Genomic DNA, 12602 nt, shown 5'->3' on the forward strand with positions numbered 1-12602 from the left:
CCCAATGGAAAAAGAATCTCAGGCTTATATGTGATGTCATGTATGTGCTATGACAATAAATCTGAAATCTGATCTGAATGGTACAGGCCAGAAATGTTGATTGCTTTTTACTTCCTATGGATGCTAGGTTTCTCCAGCAATTTTGTGTAAAGTGGTGGGCTGGTGGAAAGAGTTGGATGAGGGCTAGAGTAAAGAGATGGTGCTAATTTCAGATAACAATGCATAGAATCCCTAAGGATGCTTAACTTTCATCCTTGACCTGTGACATTTCACATCCACCACTACCCATACCTGTGCCTGTTCTGTGGTGTATGTACAAACTGAACTGCAACAGTTTATTAAGCTTTTTAGATAGAAAGTCACAGCCCCCACCACAAGTAAGTGGAACAATTATATCATCTATGTGGGATCACCAGCATACTCAAGTTAATTTACAAGTTACGCAAAATGTAACCCAGGAGGACCTCAGTGTGCAGCAGTGGACAGGCAGCTTGGACCATCTTCATCAACAAGAACAGCCAGGAGTTCCAATTGGAGGTTTTGCCAACCTCGCAAATGGAGGAACGCAGACGAGAAATTAATTTGAGCAGATGAGTGATACTTACAGAATGAGTCTGGGCAGATAAATCGTATTCTATAATCTTCACATTTTCCATCACTTTGCTCTGCATTGACGCAAGCAAATCCTGAATTAACGTTGCACCTGTTGAAGACAAAAGAGGAGATTGTAGAAAAAAGGTAATCGTTAAAGCGATGCAATGGATAAAACAATAAATCTGTTGGATAAGAGGACAAAAGAGATGGAAGTACGTCTTTGGTCACCACTGTTGAGCAGATGCTGAGATACAGGGAGCTGGGATACAGCGGACACATCCAGTCCTCCAGCATCCGTTCACCAATGATCAATGTTGAACTTCTATCCCACAGTTTCAAATATGATGGAAAGAATCATCTGGTACCTTGAAACAACATCTCCAGTGCTTGCGACTGGAATTCCGGATAATGTCTCCACTTCACATGCAATTGGATTCAAGCAGATGTGACCTGGATATTCATTTTGGAGATTTGTAAGATCTTCATAATCACCAAATCCTGTTGGATCATCACGATCGAACCATTGAGTTTTGCAATTGCCTGATGTGTGGAAGAAAGAGACTGTGAACAATATATTAATAAAGAATTGGTAATACTGTACTCTAAACATGGAATTGAGAGGTTTACTTTATTTAGATAAAACAATAATCTATATTGATAACTTGATGAAGTATTATTCTCATCCCTTCTTTCCTTTATGGTGACATAGAGCTACAGAGAGGTACTTCAATAAAACAAGGTCTTTTGCTCCCTGAATCTGCACTGACCACTTGCACTGATCCAATAATAATCCCATGTATTGCTCTCCTGTCACTTCACTTATGATTGATCAGTTCAATATTAATACCATTGGATTCGCATCTGCCAAGCTGCAGGAGCGCTGGAGGTCAATTCATGGACACTTGGAGACTCTGGGGGAACTCTCTTTTGCTTCTCTTTTTCGGACTCTAAGAGATGCTTCAGCCAATTTCTGCCGTTAGCAAATCTGTCTGCTTTATGGCAGACAAAAGGAAATTTTGTGTGATGTTACACTACTTTTATTGAACAATAAAGGAATCTTGCAACTTGATTTGTATATCTGGGTAGTGTGATATTGGTGAGGAAGGAAAGATGTGATTGTTGGTGGCATCATGTGGTAGCTGAAGCACATAGGAGGTAGTGAGTGAAAGGTGAGGACCAAGGGGCCTATCTCTGCACTGATGTATAGTGTGCACATTCCTATCAAGGAGCTAAAGGGCGATACAATTGGATAGAACGGAGAAGGCAATGTTGTCATTCGTTGATGAAGGGGTCTTGCCCGAAGCACTGGTTATGTATTTTTATCTTTATATAAAATGCATTGCTGAGTTTCTCTATTTTTACTGGGATAGCATTTGCAGATTTTGATTGATATTAATAATGGAAACTGGTTTGCATCAATAATCTCTGGATCAAATATCCAGCTTAATCTGTTCAATGGAGAACCTGCTGAAACCTGAAGATTAGATTTAGATTTCAGATTGACTGTCAGAGTAAAAAAAAATGTACATCATGTACACGTAAACAAACTGACTGCAATCCAGAGAAAAAAATCAATGAAGTGAAAAAGAATCCTTAAATGAGTCTCTGATTGAGTTTATTGTTGAGAAGTGTTATGATAGAGGGATAGCAGCTATTTCTGAACCTGGTGGTGCGAGAACAGAATATGTGCTGGATGACGTGGACTCTTGATGATTGCTGCTGCTCTCCAACGGCATCGTTCCTCATAGATGTTCTTGATGGTGGGGATGGATTTGCCTCTGATGTCCTGGGCTGTGTCCACTTCCTTTTGCAGGGCTTTATGCTCAGGGGTATTGGTGTCCCCGTACCAGACAGTGATGTAGCTAGTCAGCACACCTTCCACTGCACATCTGTAGTAATTTGTCAAGGATCCCGATGTCATACTAAACCTCCGCAAACTCCTGAGGAAGTAGAGGCACTGACGTGCTTTTTCATGATAACATTAGTGTATTGAGCTGCCATTTCAGATCCTGATCTGTTATGATATTCACCAGTACAGTATTTCACTGGTACCTGAGGATAAGATATAATTACTAAATACAAATATTTGCCTTCTATTTTCCCTCTTCTGAAATGGCCTGACTGGTATGCCCTGTATTGTAATCACTTAGTGAGGCTGTTAGAATTTAATTCTTCAGTTGTAACCCAAGAGGTCCTGTGTGTGTCACAGTGGACAGGCAGCTGACACTATCTTCCTCAAACAGAGAGCACACCTGGAGCTCCGATTGAAGATTCCAGCAAATGGAAGAACACAGACCATAAATCAATTAGCACAGATGCTTAATACTTACAGAATGATTCTGGGCAGATAAATCGTATTCTATAATCTTCACATGTTCCATCATTTTGCTCTGCATTGACGCAAGTAAATCCTGAAATAACGTTGCAGCTATTGAACGCAAGAAATTTTAACAAGTTAAAAAGAAGTGTGCCATGGATAAAGTAATTAATCTTCTGTGCAATAAAAGGGCAGAGTTGGGAATGGGCCTTTCTTTGCCAGTGTTGAGCAGATGTTGGAGCACAAGGACACCTTTGTACACATGTACAGTTTTGTGCGCCTTATTCAAGGAAAGATTTGCTGGAAATAGGAGGGGGTTCAGAGAAGATTTATTAGGATGATACCAGGAAATGAAATGATTAGCATATGAATAATGATTATTGGCTCTTGGATTGTATTCGTTAGAGTTCAAAGGGAAGAGGGAACCTCATAGAGGCACTTTGAATATTGAAAGGCCTGGACAGAGTAGATGTGGCAAGGATGTTTCTCATGGAATTCTATGATAATAGGGCATACTTCAGGATAAAAGCCCATCAATTTAAAACAGATGCGGAGAAATGTCTTTAGTCAGAGGGTTGTGAGTCTGTGGAACTCGTTTCCACTGGTGACTATGGAAGCAAGATCAATGGGTATATTTAAGGTAGAAATTGACAGGTTTTTGATTGGGCTTATGGGGAGAAAGCCGGGGAGTGGGGCTGAATGGGTAGATGGATCAGCTCATGACTAGAATAGAAGAGCAGACTTAATGAGTCACTGGACCCAGTTCTGCTTCTAAATTTTGTGATCTCATTGAAACATTTTGTGAACAAGAGTAGATTTAGAAAGGTACTTTTCCCATGGTGGGAGAGTCTTGGATAAGACGAAACAACTTCAGATTTGAAGGGTTTTGGCTTAGAACAGAGATGTGGAGGAATTTCTTCAGAAGAGGCTGGTAAATCTGCGGAATTTGTTGCCACAGACAGTTGTAGGTATATTTAAGACAGAGATTGACAGTTTCTTAATTTGCCAGGGCATCAAAATCTTTGGGCAGAAGGCTCGGCTGTGTAGCTGAGTGGGGAAATGGATCAGTTCATGATTAAATGGTTGGGCAGACTCGATGAGCCGAGTAGCCTATTTCTGCTGCTATGTCTTAAGGATGCGTAGTACCTCCTCGCGGTTGCAATGGCCTCATACATCAGTGCAGGCATCCAGTCCTCCAGCATCCATTTACCAGTGTTCAATGATGAACTTTTACCCACGCATCAGTGCAGGCATCCAGTCCTCCAGCATCCATTTACCAGTGATCAATGTTGAACTTCTACCCCACAGTTTTAAAATATAATGGAAGGAATCATCTGTTACCTTGAAACAGCATCTCCAGTGCTTGAGACTGGAATTCCAGATAATGTTTCCACTTCACAGGCAATTGGATTTGAGCAGATGAGACCTGGATATTCATTTCGGAGATTTGTAAGATCTTCATAATCACCATGTCCTGTTGGGTCATCACGATCGAACCACTGAGTTTTGCAATTGCCTGATGTGTGGAAGTAAAAGATTGTGAGCAACACATTAAGAAAGAATTAGAGTATTCCAAGCAGTGGTTTATTTTATTTTGATAAAAAACTGTTATCTGTATCTGTAAGATGATGAAATATCATTCCCATGCTGACCTGCACTTGAGGAGACCTAGCACTACAGAGAAGTGCAAAATGGAAACATTTCAGCTCACCAAGTCTCTACTGACCAAGTGACCTCTTCCACGGATGTTTATTAATCTCATTTTTATTCTCCTGACTTTCCTATGAACTCCCCCTATCACTCAACCTTTGCAGTGAAGTAACTATTTCTTACAGTCACAGAAAAATGAGACAATGAAAAAAAGGAAACAACATCCTGCATACAGGGTGGAGTCCACTCACAGTGTGGGAGTGATGGATGAATGGGTGTCCTGCATGCCAAATGAGCTGTGGATGAGTACCTTGTAGCACATGAAGGAGGCTGTCCAACAAAACTCCTGACGTGTGCCTTGGCAGCGGTAAATTTATAGGAGAGTATAACATAACATAACATAACAATTACAGCACGGAAACAGGCCATTAGGCCCTTCTAATCCGCACCGAACCAAACACCCCTTTCTAGTCCCACCTCCCTGCACAATGCCCATAACCCTCCAGCTTCTTCTCATCCATAAACCTGTCCAACCTTTTCTTAAATAATACAATTGACTCCGCCGCCACTATTTCTCCCGGAAGATCATTCCACACGGCTACCACTCTCTGAGTAAAGAAGTTCCCCCTCATGTTACCTCTAAACCTCTGCCCCTTAATTCTTAACTCATGTCCTCTTGTTTTAATCTTTCCTCCTCTTAACGGAAATAGTCTCTCCACATCCACTCTGTCTATCCCTTTCATAATCTTAAATACTTCTATCAAATCCCCTCTCAACTTTCTACGCTCCAAAGAATAAAGACCTAATCTGTCCAATCTCTCCCTATACTCTAGATGCTTAAACCCAGGTAACATTCTGGTAAACCTTCTCTGCACTCTCTCCACTCTGTTTATATCCTTCCTATAATTAGGCGACCAGAACTGCACACAGAACTCCAAATTAGGCCGCACCAACGTCTTATACAATCTCAACATCACCTCCCAACTCCTATATTCCATGCAATGATTGATAAAGGCCAGCATACTAAAAGCCTTCTTCACCACCCTATTCACGTGAGTTTCTACCTTCAGGGAACGATGTACCGTCACTCCTAAATCTTTCTGCTCTTCTGTATTCCTCAATGCTCTCCCATTTACCACGTATGTCCTATTCTGATTCTTCTTACCAAAATGAAGCACCTCACACTTATCAGCATTAAATTCCATCTGCCATTTTTCAGCCCACTTTTCTAAGCAGCCCAAATCCCTCTGCAATCCTTGAAAACCTTCTTCATTATCCCTAACCCTAACCCTAACCTTCATTATCCACTATTCCACCTATCTTAGTATCGTCTGCATATTTACTAATCCAATTCACCTCCTCATGTTATTTTTAATGCTTTATTACCATCCTTTCTGAAATTTTACTGGCTCCTTTTATTCTGTGGCTACACCATTCTACACCTAAAAGTTGAACTAGGTTAGTTCAACTCTTCCTAAAATGAGTTTCTTAACGTATGACTTCCACACTGAGATGTGAAGAGGTGCAAGTTCTTCACCTGAAAGACTGCATGAATCTTTGGGTGGTGGGCAAGTGTTGCATTGCCTGAGGTTAAAAAGCATGTATTATAGGAAAGGGGGAATAGCTTTTGAGAACCAAAAGTGGACCAGAAAAATTGAAAAGGCTCTGTCCCTACAAAACGCTGAAAGGTGGGAATGGAGTTGGTGTGCCTGGAAGTGCAAATTTCTTTCAAAAAGACAGAATTGTGTTGAATGATCTCTTGCATTAGTTGGGTTGGAAGGTGAAGACCAAGGCAAACCTTTTCTTGTTGGTTTGTCATGGCAATTGTCTGCTGACTCAGTTGAGCAAAACTTACGCGTGGAAAAATTTTGTGGCAGAATCAAACACATAAAAGTGCACGAGACCTGCCTTCAGCTCCCTCCACCTTATTAAATGTCCACCGGAGGCTTTACTTTTTTCTTTCTCCACATGAATCATTGATGCTGATTTTCATTTCCTCTAACCTCTGGGACGAGCCCCAATGCTTCACAATTCAATTACTGTCTTCCCTTCTCTCCTTAACAACTTTCTCTTTTGAATTTTGCCAGCTCATTGAAGGCCCCACAACATACGCCTGGAAGCTCATTGGACAGTGTGAAATTTTGGACATGACAGATCCAAGACGAGTTAATGACCAGAATTCTTGGGAAGTGCTTCAGAAGGAAAATAATATGGATTGTGCTGTTACTCCATTTTAAAATGATTAGCATAATGTATATTTCAGATACATTTTTAGTGTACCTGTAAAGAGTTTTAATAGTGCAGTAAAAGTTCAGAGAATTTTGAAAGAGTGGGATATAGTCTGATTATGACATCTTGTCACAGAATCTAAATGCAAAATATTAAGGTAACTTTAATTTGAAAAGATGCCATCACCATCAAATACACTGTTTTCTGGCTAAATTTAGTTTTCCAGGAATGCTGACGGTGGTTTCTGTTCTGACCTCCACAGCTGGACCTGTCTCAGACACATCAGCTATAACAGGTTCTCTCCTCCAGCTTTGAAAAATATCAGCTCATGCCAATCAGTGAATTTGGTTCCTATCTCCCAAATCCAATTTCCTGAAACCTGAGCAGGGTCCTGGAAACTGCAGTCAGTGTGGTATATTTATAAAGGAGATAGGGGAAGTGAGCAGTCTAGGATCCAAGATTGACCCAGAAAATGAAACACCAGGAAATTATATAAACATTTTACATTTCTTTAGAAGGAAAGTACTGTTAAACATATTATTATTCAAATAGAGATACGCAGAGTGGAAGCATCATGTTGGTCCTGAGGGATTTAAAAGAATGAGACGTGTTCAAGGAGGGGAAGAGGAGATTATTGGAGAGGGAAGGAATCAGTAAAAGCATGGATAGAATGAGGATGGCAGTGAAGGATCACCTCTGATCGGCAAAAATGTCGGCAGGGAAAGATTACCTGGCTCGACTTATAGAGCTCAGGGAGATAAGATAACTTATACAAATGGCTAACACTTACAGAATGATACAGGGCAGACAAATCGTATTCTATAATCTTCACAACGTCTATCAGATTGATCAGCATTGACGCAAAAGAATCCAGTCGAAACGTTACACCTGTTGAGAACAATTAGCCAGATGTAATGAAGAGCTAAAAATATTCTTGAAGCTCTTTCCAATGAATTGGCTGCAGTGAAATAAATGAATGGCTTCCGATGTACCTGCGAATGTTTTCTCCGGTCTGTAAGGCTGGAATCCCTGAAGTTGTCTCCACCTCACAGGCGATTGGTTCAGCGCAGATGCTACCAGGAAATTCTTTTCGCAGATGGGAAATAGTTTCATAATCTCCCTTTCCTGATGGGTTATCACGGTCAAACCACTCGGTCAAGCAGCTGGACACTGAAGAGAAGCAAAATCTCCAATACTGAACATGGATTCCGAGAGATGTGCACGGATTGTCCTTGAAAGCATCTACAGACTTGATTCAGAATCAATAGGTGCGGAAATATTTCCTGAAGTAAATCTGTACACAAGAACTGCCTCCTGCTGCCTCCACCTTATTCAAAGCCCACCAATGGCTTTACGCTTCTCACCCTATTCCTAAATCACTTATACCAGTTCAACATCATACCCATCCTCGATATTAAAACCATACAACGATTCGTGACTCTTCAAAGCAAACACACTTGAACCTCATGTAGGAGGGGTGCATTGGTTGTCAGAAAAAGACCTATTCTTACTGAGGACTCAAAATGAAATCTGTCCTTGTAGCAAGTGCTAATTTAGCTGTTCTGGATGTACTGAATGACAGCCATGTGATTTGATGCCAGTTGAAGATGCTTGCATTAATTTTCATGAAATACAGTTAGTAACTAACAAAGATATAGTGCAAGATTAAACTGACATGAGCCAAATTATTTTTAATGTTTCCTTGTTTTGCTCCTTGGCTTCATGCTTGCAGGAATTTGTGAGAAAGACTCAACCACGTCAGTGCGGATTTCATAATTGAGAGAGAGCCATGAATGAACAAGAGGACAGGTGAAGAACCATTGCAGAGTGAATCCCACAGAGACCTGAGGCCACAATGGCAGGGCCCATGCTCAGTAGTGTGGACTCCATACGCAGGATATTCGAGCAGAATAGCACCACACCAAGGAATGGAAAAGAAGCTGAGAAACGAACCATAGATCGAGAAACCACAGATACGGACTGGAGTGGTGCTCAGTATTCAAATGACCCACACAAGTTGGAGACAGATGAAACCAGGATCTGAGACCCCAGATTTGGGACGGGGTTTTGTGAGGATTCATATTGTTGGGTGAACCTCAGTAAGGTCATAGGCAATGACAGATTCTGCATCACATCATGTGTTTGGGACCAGAGGCCAAGGTGGGTGACTTGGTTGCCTCAATTCTGTAGATATAGAGGTCACCAGAGTGCCGGTGATAAAGGCATCAGAAGAGGTGGTGGGAGTCGGACTCCCAAAATTCCCAACCACTCTTTTGCTTCTCACTCCGATCTTGACTCTGCGGCTGGACCACTGACACCTCTACGCATTTCTTCACAAGACAAACAAAGGAAAACAGGTTTTGTGTTTTTATGTGTACATGATAACAAAGGAATTAGGAACCTTGAAACTGCAATCAATCTAGGTTGCCCACTTGCAATGGTAACAGGGGAAGTGAGCAGCATGTACAAGTTCAATTCCTGCCAAAGATGGATCAAAAGTTGAAAGATCAGTAAAGGATATGAATGGAGAAAAATTACTTCAGAATGAAAGGACTGGCAACAATAATTTTACGTGATTTACTGCTAACCGTTGAAAAATACTGAATGAAGGTTTAACGAGTATTGATGTTGCATTCATCAAAGTTTACAAGATTTACACTGGGAAGATCTACTCACCAAGGGGTACAGTCCCGCCACCTAGATGCAGAAACAAACAAATCAGTTAATTTTCATTTCAAATCTATTCAGAATTAATAATTGTCAGCTGTCACCAATCCCCTCTATGAACGAGTATCTACTTCTCGACTCAGACCCACAGGTCTGGAGTGGAGGGTTCATCCTCTTTTCTGAGGGTTGTTAAAGACCGCGATGTGTTCAAGGTGGGGAAGAGGAGATTATTGGAGAGGGAAGGAATCAGAAAAAGCATGGATAGAATGATGATGGCAGTGAAAGATCACCTCTGATCACGAGGGTGGCAGAAATGTCGGCAGGGAAAGATTACCTGGCTCCACTTCTAGAGCTCAGGAAGATAACATAACTTATACAATTGGTTCACACTTACAGAATGATTCAGGGCATACAAATCGTATTCTGTAATCTTGACAGCTACTATCAGTTTGCTCAGCATTGACGCAAAAGAATCCAGTCGTAACGTTGCACCTGTTGAGAACAATTAGCCAGATGTGATGAATAGCTAATAAGATTCTTGAAGTTCTTTACAATGTAACGGCTGCAGTGAAATAAATGACCGGCTTACTATGTACCTGCGAAGGCTTTCTCCGGTCTGTGAGGCTGGAGTACCCGATGTTGTCTCCACCTCACAGGCGATTGGTTCAGCGCAGATGGCACCGGGAAATTCTTTTCGCAGATTGGAAATTGTTTCATAATCTCCCTGTCCTGATGGGTTATCACGATCAAACCACCCGGTCAAGCAGCTGGACACTGAAGAGAAGCAAAATCTCCAATATTGTACATGCATTCAGAGAGATGTGCACGGATTGTCCTTGAAAGCATCTACAGACTTGATTCAGTATCAATAGGTGCGGAAATATTTCCTGACGTAAATATGTACACAAGGGCTGCCTCCTGCTGCTTCCACCTTATTCAACGACCACCACTGGCTTTATGCTTCTCACCCTATTACTTAATCACTTATACCAGTTCAACTTTATAACCATCCTCGATATTGAAACCATACAATGATTCGTGACTCTTTACACCAAACTGGCTTCAACCTCATGTAGGAGGGTTGCATTGGTTGTCAGAAGAAGACCTGTTCTAACTGAGGACTCAACCTGAATTATGTCTTTGTAGCAAGTGCTACTTTAGCTGTTCTGGATGTACTGAATGACAGCCGTGTGATTTGATGCCAGTTGAAGATGCTTGCATTAATTTTCATTAAATACAGTCAGTAACTAACAAAGATATAGTGCAAGATTAAACTGACATGAGCCAAATTATTTTTAATGTTTCCTTGTTTTGCTCCTTGGCTTCATGCTTGCAGGAATTAGTGAGAAAGACTCAACCACGTCAGTGCTGATTTCATAATTGAGAGAGAGCCATGAATGAACAAGAGGACAGGTGAAGAACCATTGGAGAGTGAATCCCACAGAGACCTGAGGCCACAATGGCAGGGCCAATGCTCAGTAGTGTGGACACCATACGCAGGATATTCGAGCAGAATAGCACCACACCATGGAATGGAATAGAACCTGAGAGACGAACCATAGATCGAGAAACCACAGATACAGACTGGAGTGGTGCTAAGTATTCAAACGACCCACACGAGTTGCAGATAGATGAAACCAGGTTCTGAGACCCCAGATTTGGGACAGAGTTTTGTGAGAATTCATATTGTTAGGTGAACCTCAGTAAGGTCATAGGCAATGACATTTTCTGCATCACATCATGTGTTAGGGACCAGGGGCCAATGAGGGTGACTTAGTTGCCTCAATCTGAGTCTGAGATAGAGCACACCAGATTGCAGGTGATAAAGGTATCAGAAGAGGTGGTGGGAGTCGGACTCCCAAAATTCCCACATCCTCTTTTGCATCTCACAACAATCTTGAATATGCAGCTCGACCACTGGCACTTCCATGCATTCATTTTAAAGGCAAACAAAGGAAAACAGCTTCTGTCTTTTATGTGTACATGATAGCAAAGGAATTAGGATCCGTGAAACTGTAATCAATCTAGGTTGTCCACTTGCAATGGTGTCAGGGGAAGTGAGCAGCATGTAATCCCAATGGACAAGTTCAATCCCTGCCAAAGATGGATACAGAATTGAAAGATCAGTAAATGATATGAAAGCATAAAAATTTCTTCAGAAGGAAAGGACTGGCAATAATAATTTTACATGATTTGCTGCTAAAATGAAGCATCCTGAATGAAGTTGTAACATTCATAAGGCGAACATGTTGCATACATCAAAGTTTACAAGATTTACACTGGAAAGATCTACTCACCAGGGAGTACAGTCCCCCCACCTAGATGCAGAAACAAACAAATCAGTTAATTTTCATTTCAAATCTATTCAGAATTAATAATTGTCAGCTGTCACCAATCCCCTCTATGAATGAGTATCTACTTCTCGACTCAGGCACACAGATCTGGAGTGGAGGGTTCATCCTCTTTTCTGAGGGTTGTTAAAGACCGCGATGTGTTCAAGGTGGGGAAGAGGAAATTATTGGAGAGAGGAGGAATCAGAAAAAGCATGGATAGAATGTGGATGGCAGTGAAGGATCACCTCTGATCCCGAGAGTGGCAGAAAAGTCGGTAGGGAAAGATTACCTGGCTCCAATTCTAGTGCTCAGGGAGATAACATAACTTATACAATTGGCTCATACTTACAGAATGATTCAGGGCAGACAAATCGTATTCTGTAATCTTGACAGCAACTATCAGTTTGCTCAGCATTGACACAAAAGAATCCAGTCGTAACGTTGCACCTGTTGAGTACAATTAGCCAGATGTGATGAATAGCTAATAAGATTCTTGAAGTTCTTTACAATGAAACGGCTGCAGTGAAATAAATGACCGGCTTACTATGTACCTGCGAAGGATTTCTCCGGTCTGTGAGGCTGGAGTCCCCGATGTTGTCTCCACCTCACAGGCGATTGGTTCAGCGCAGATGGCACCGGGAAATTCTTTTCGCAGATTGGAAATTGTTTCATAATCTCCCTTTCCTGATGGGTTATCACGGTCAAACCACTCGGTCAAGCAGCTGGACACTGAAGAGAAGCAAAATCTCCAATATTGTACATGAATTCAGAGAGATGTGCACGGATTGTCCTTGAAAGCATCTACAGACTTG

The 12602-nt window shown here is 41.5% G+C and overlaps 1 protein-coding gene and 1 long non-coding RNA gene across 2 annotated transcripts in view; both read right to left on the bottom strand.

The window, feature by feature from the left end:
• LOC138752975 (mucin-5AC) overlaps nucleotides 1–9963 on the bottom strand; it is a gene marked incomplete at its 5' end in the record, with an annotated part of 34787 nt that extends 24824 nt beyond the window's left edge. The window contains 8 exons of the mRNA XM_069915575.1: nucleotides 606–703; nucleotides 960–1134; nucleotides 2925–3022; nucleotides 4253–4427; nucleotides 7581–7678; nucleotides 7783–7960; nucleotides 9467–9487; nucleotides 9852–9963. Coding sequence (XP_069771676.1) covers nucleotides 606–703; nucleotides 960–1134; nucleotides 2925–3022; nucleotides 4253–4427; nucleotides 7581–7678; nucleotides 7783–7960; nucleotides 9467–9487; nucleotides 9852–9963 — 955 coding nt within the window. The remainder of the gene's footprint in view (nucleotides 1–605; nucleotides 704–959; nucleotides 1135–2924; nucleotides 3023–4252; nucleotides 4428–7580; nucleotides 7679–7782; nucleotides 7961–9466; nucleotides 9488–9851) is intronic.
• Nucleotides 9964–10080: 117 nt separating this feature from the next.
• On the bottom strand, nucleotides 10081–12217 carry LOC138752504 (uncharacterized). The gene is made up of 3 exons (XR_011350707.1): nucleotides 12140–12217; nucleotides 11755–11775; nucleotides 10081–10231 (listed from the first exon to the last, which is right to left on the bottom strand). It is a non-coding gene; the product is annotated as an uncharacterized lncRNA (long non-coding RNA).
• Between the last annotated feature and the right edge of the window lie 385 nt (nucleotides 12218–12602).

This window comes from Narcine bancroftii, chromosome 2 (assembly GCF_036971445.1).
Source record: "Narcine bancroftii isolate sNarBan1 chromosome 2, sNarBan1.hap1, whole genome shotgun sequence".
Classification (NCBI taxonomy): domain Eukaryota; kingdom Metazoa; phylum Chordata; class Chondrichthyes; order Torpediniformes; family Narcinidae; genus Narcine; species Narcine bancroftii.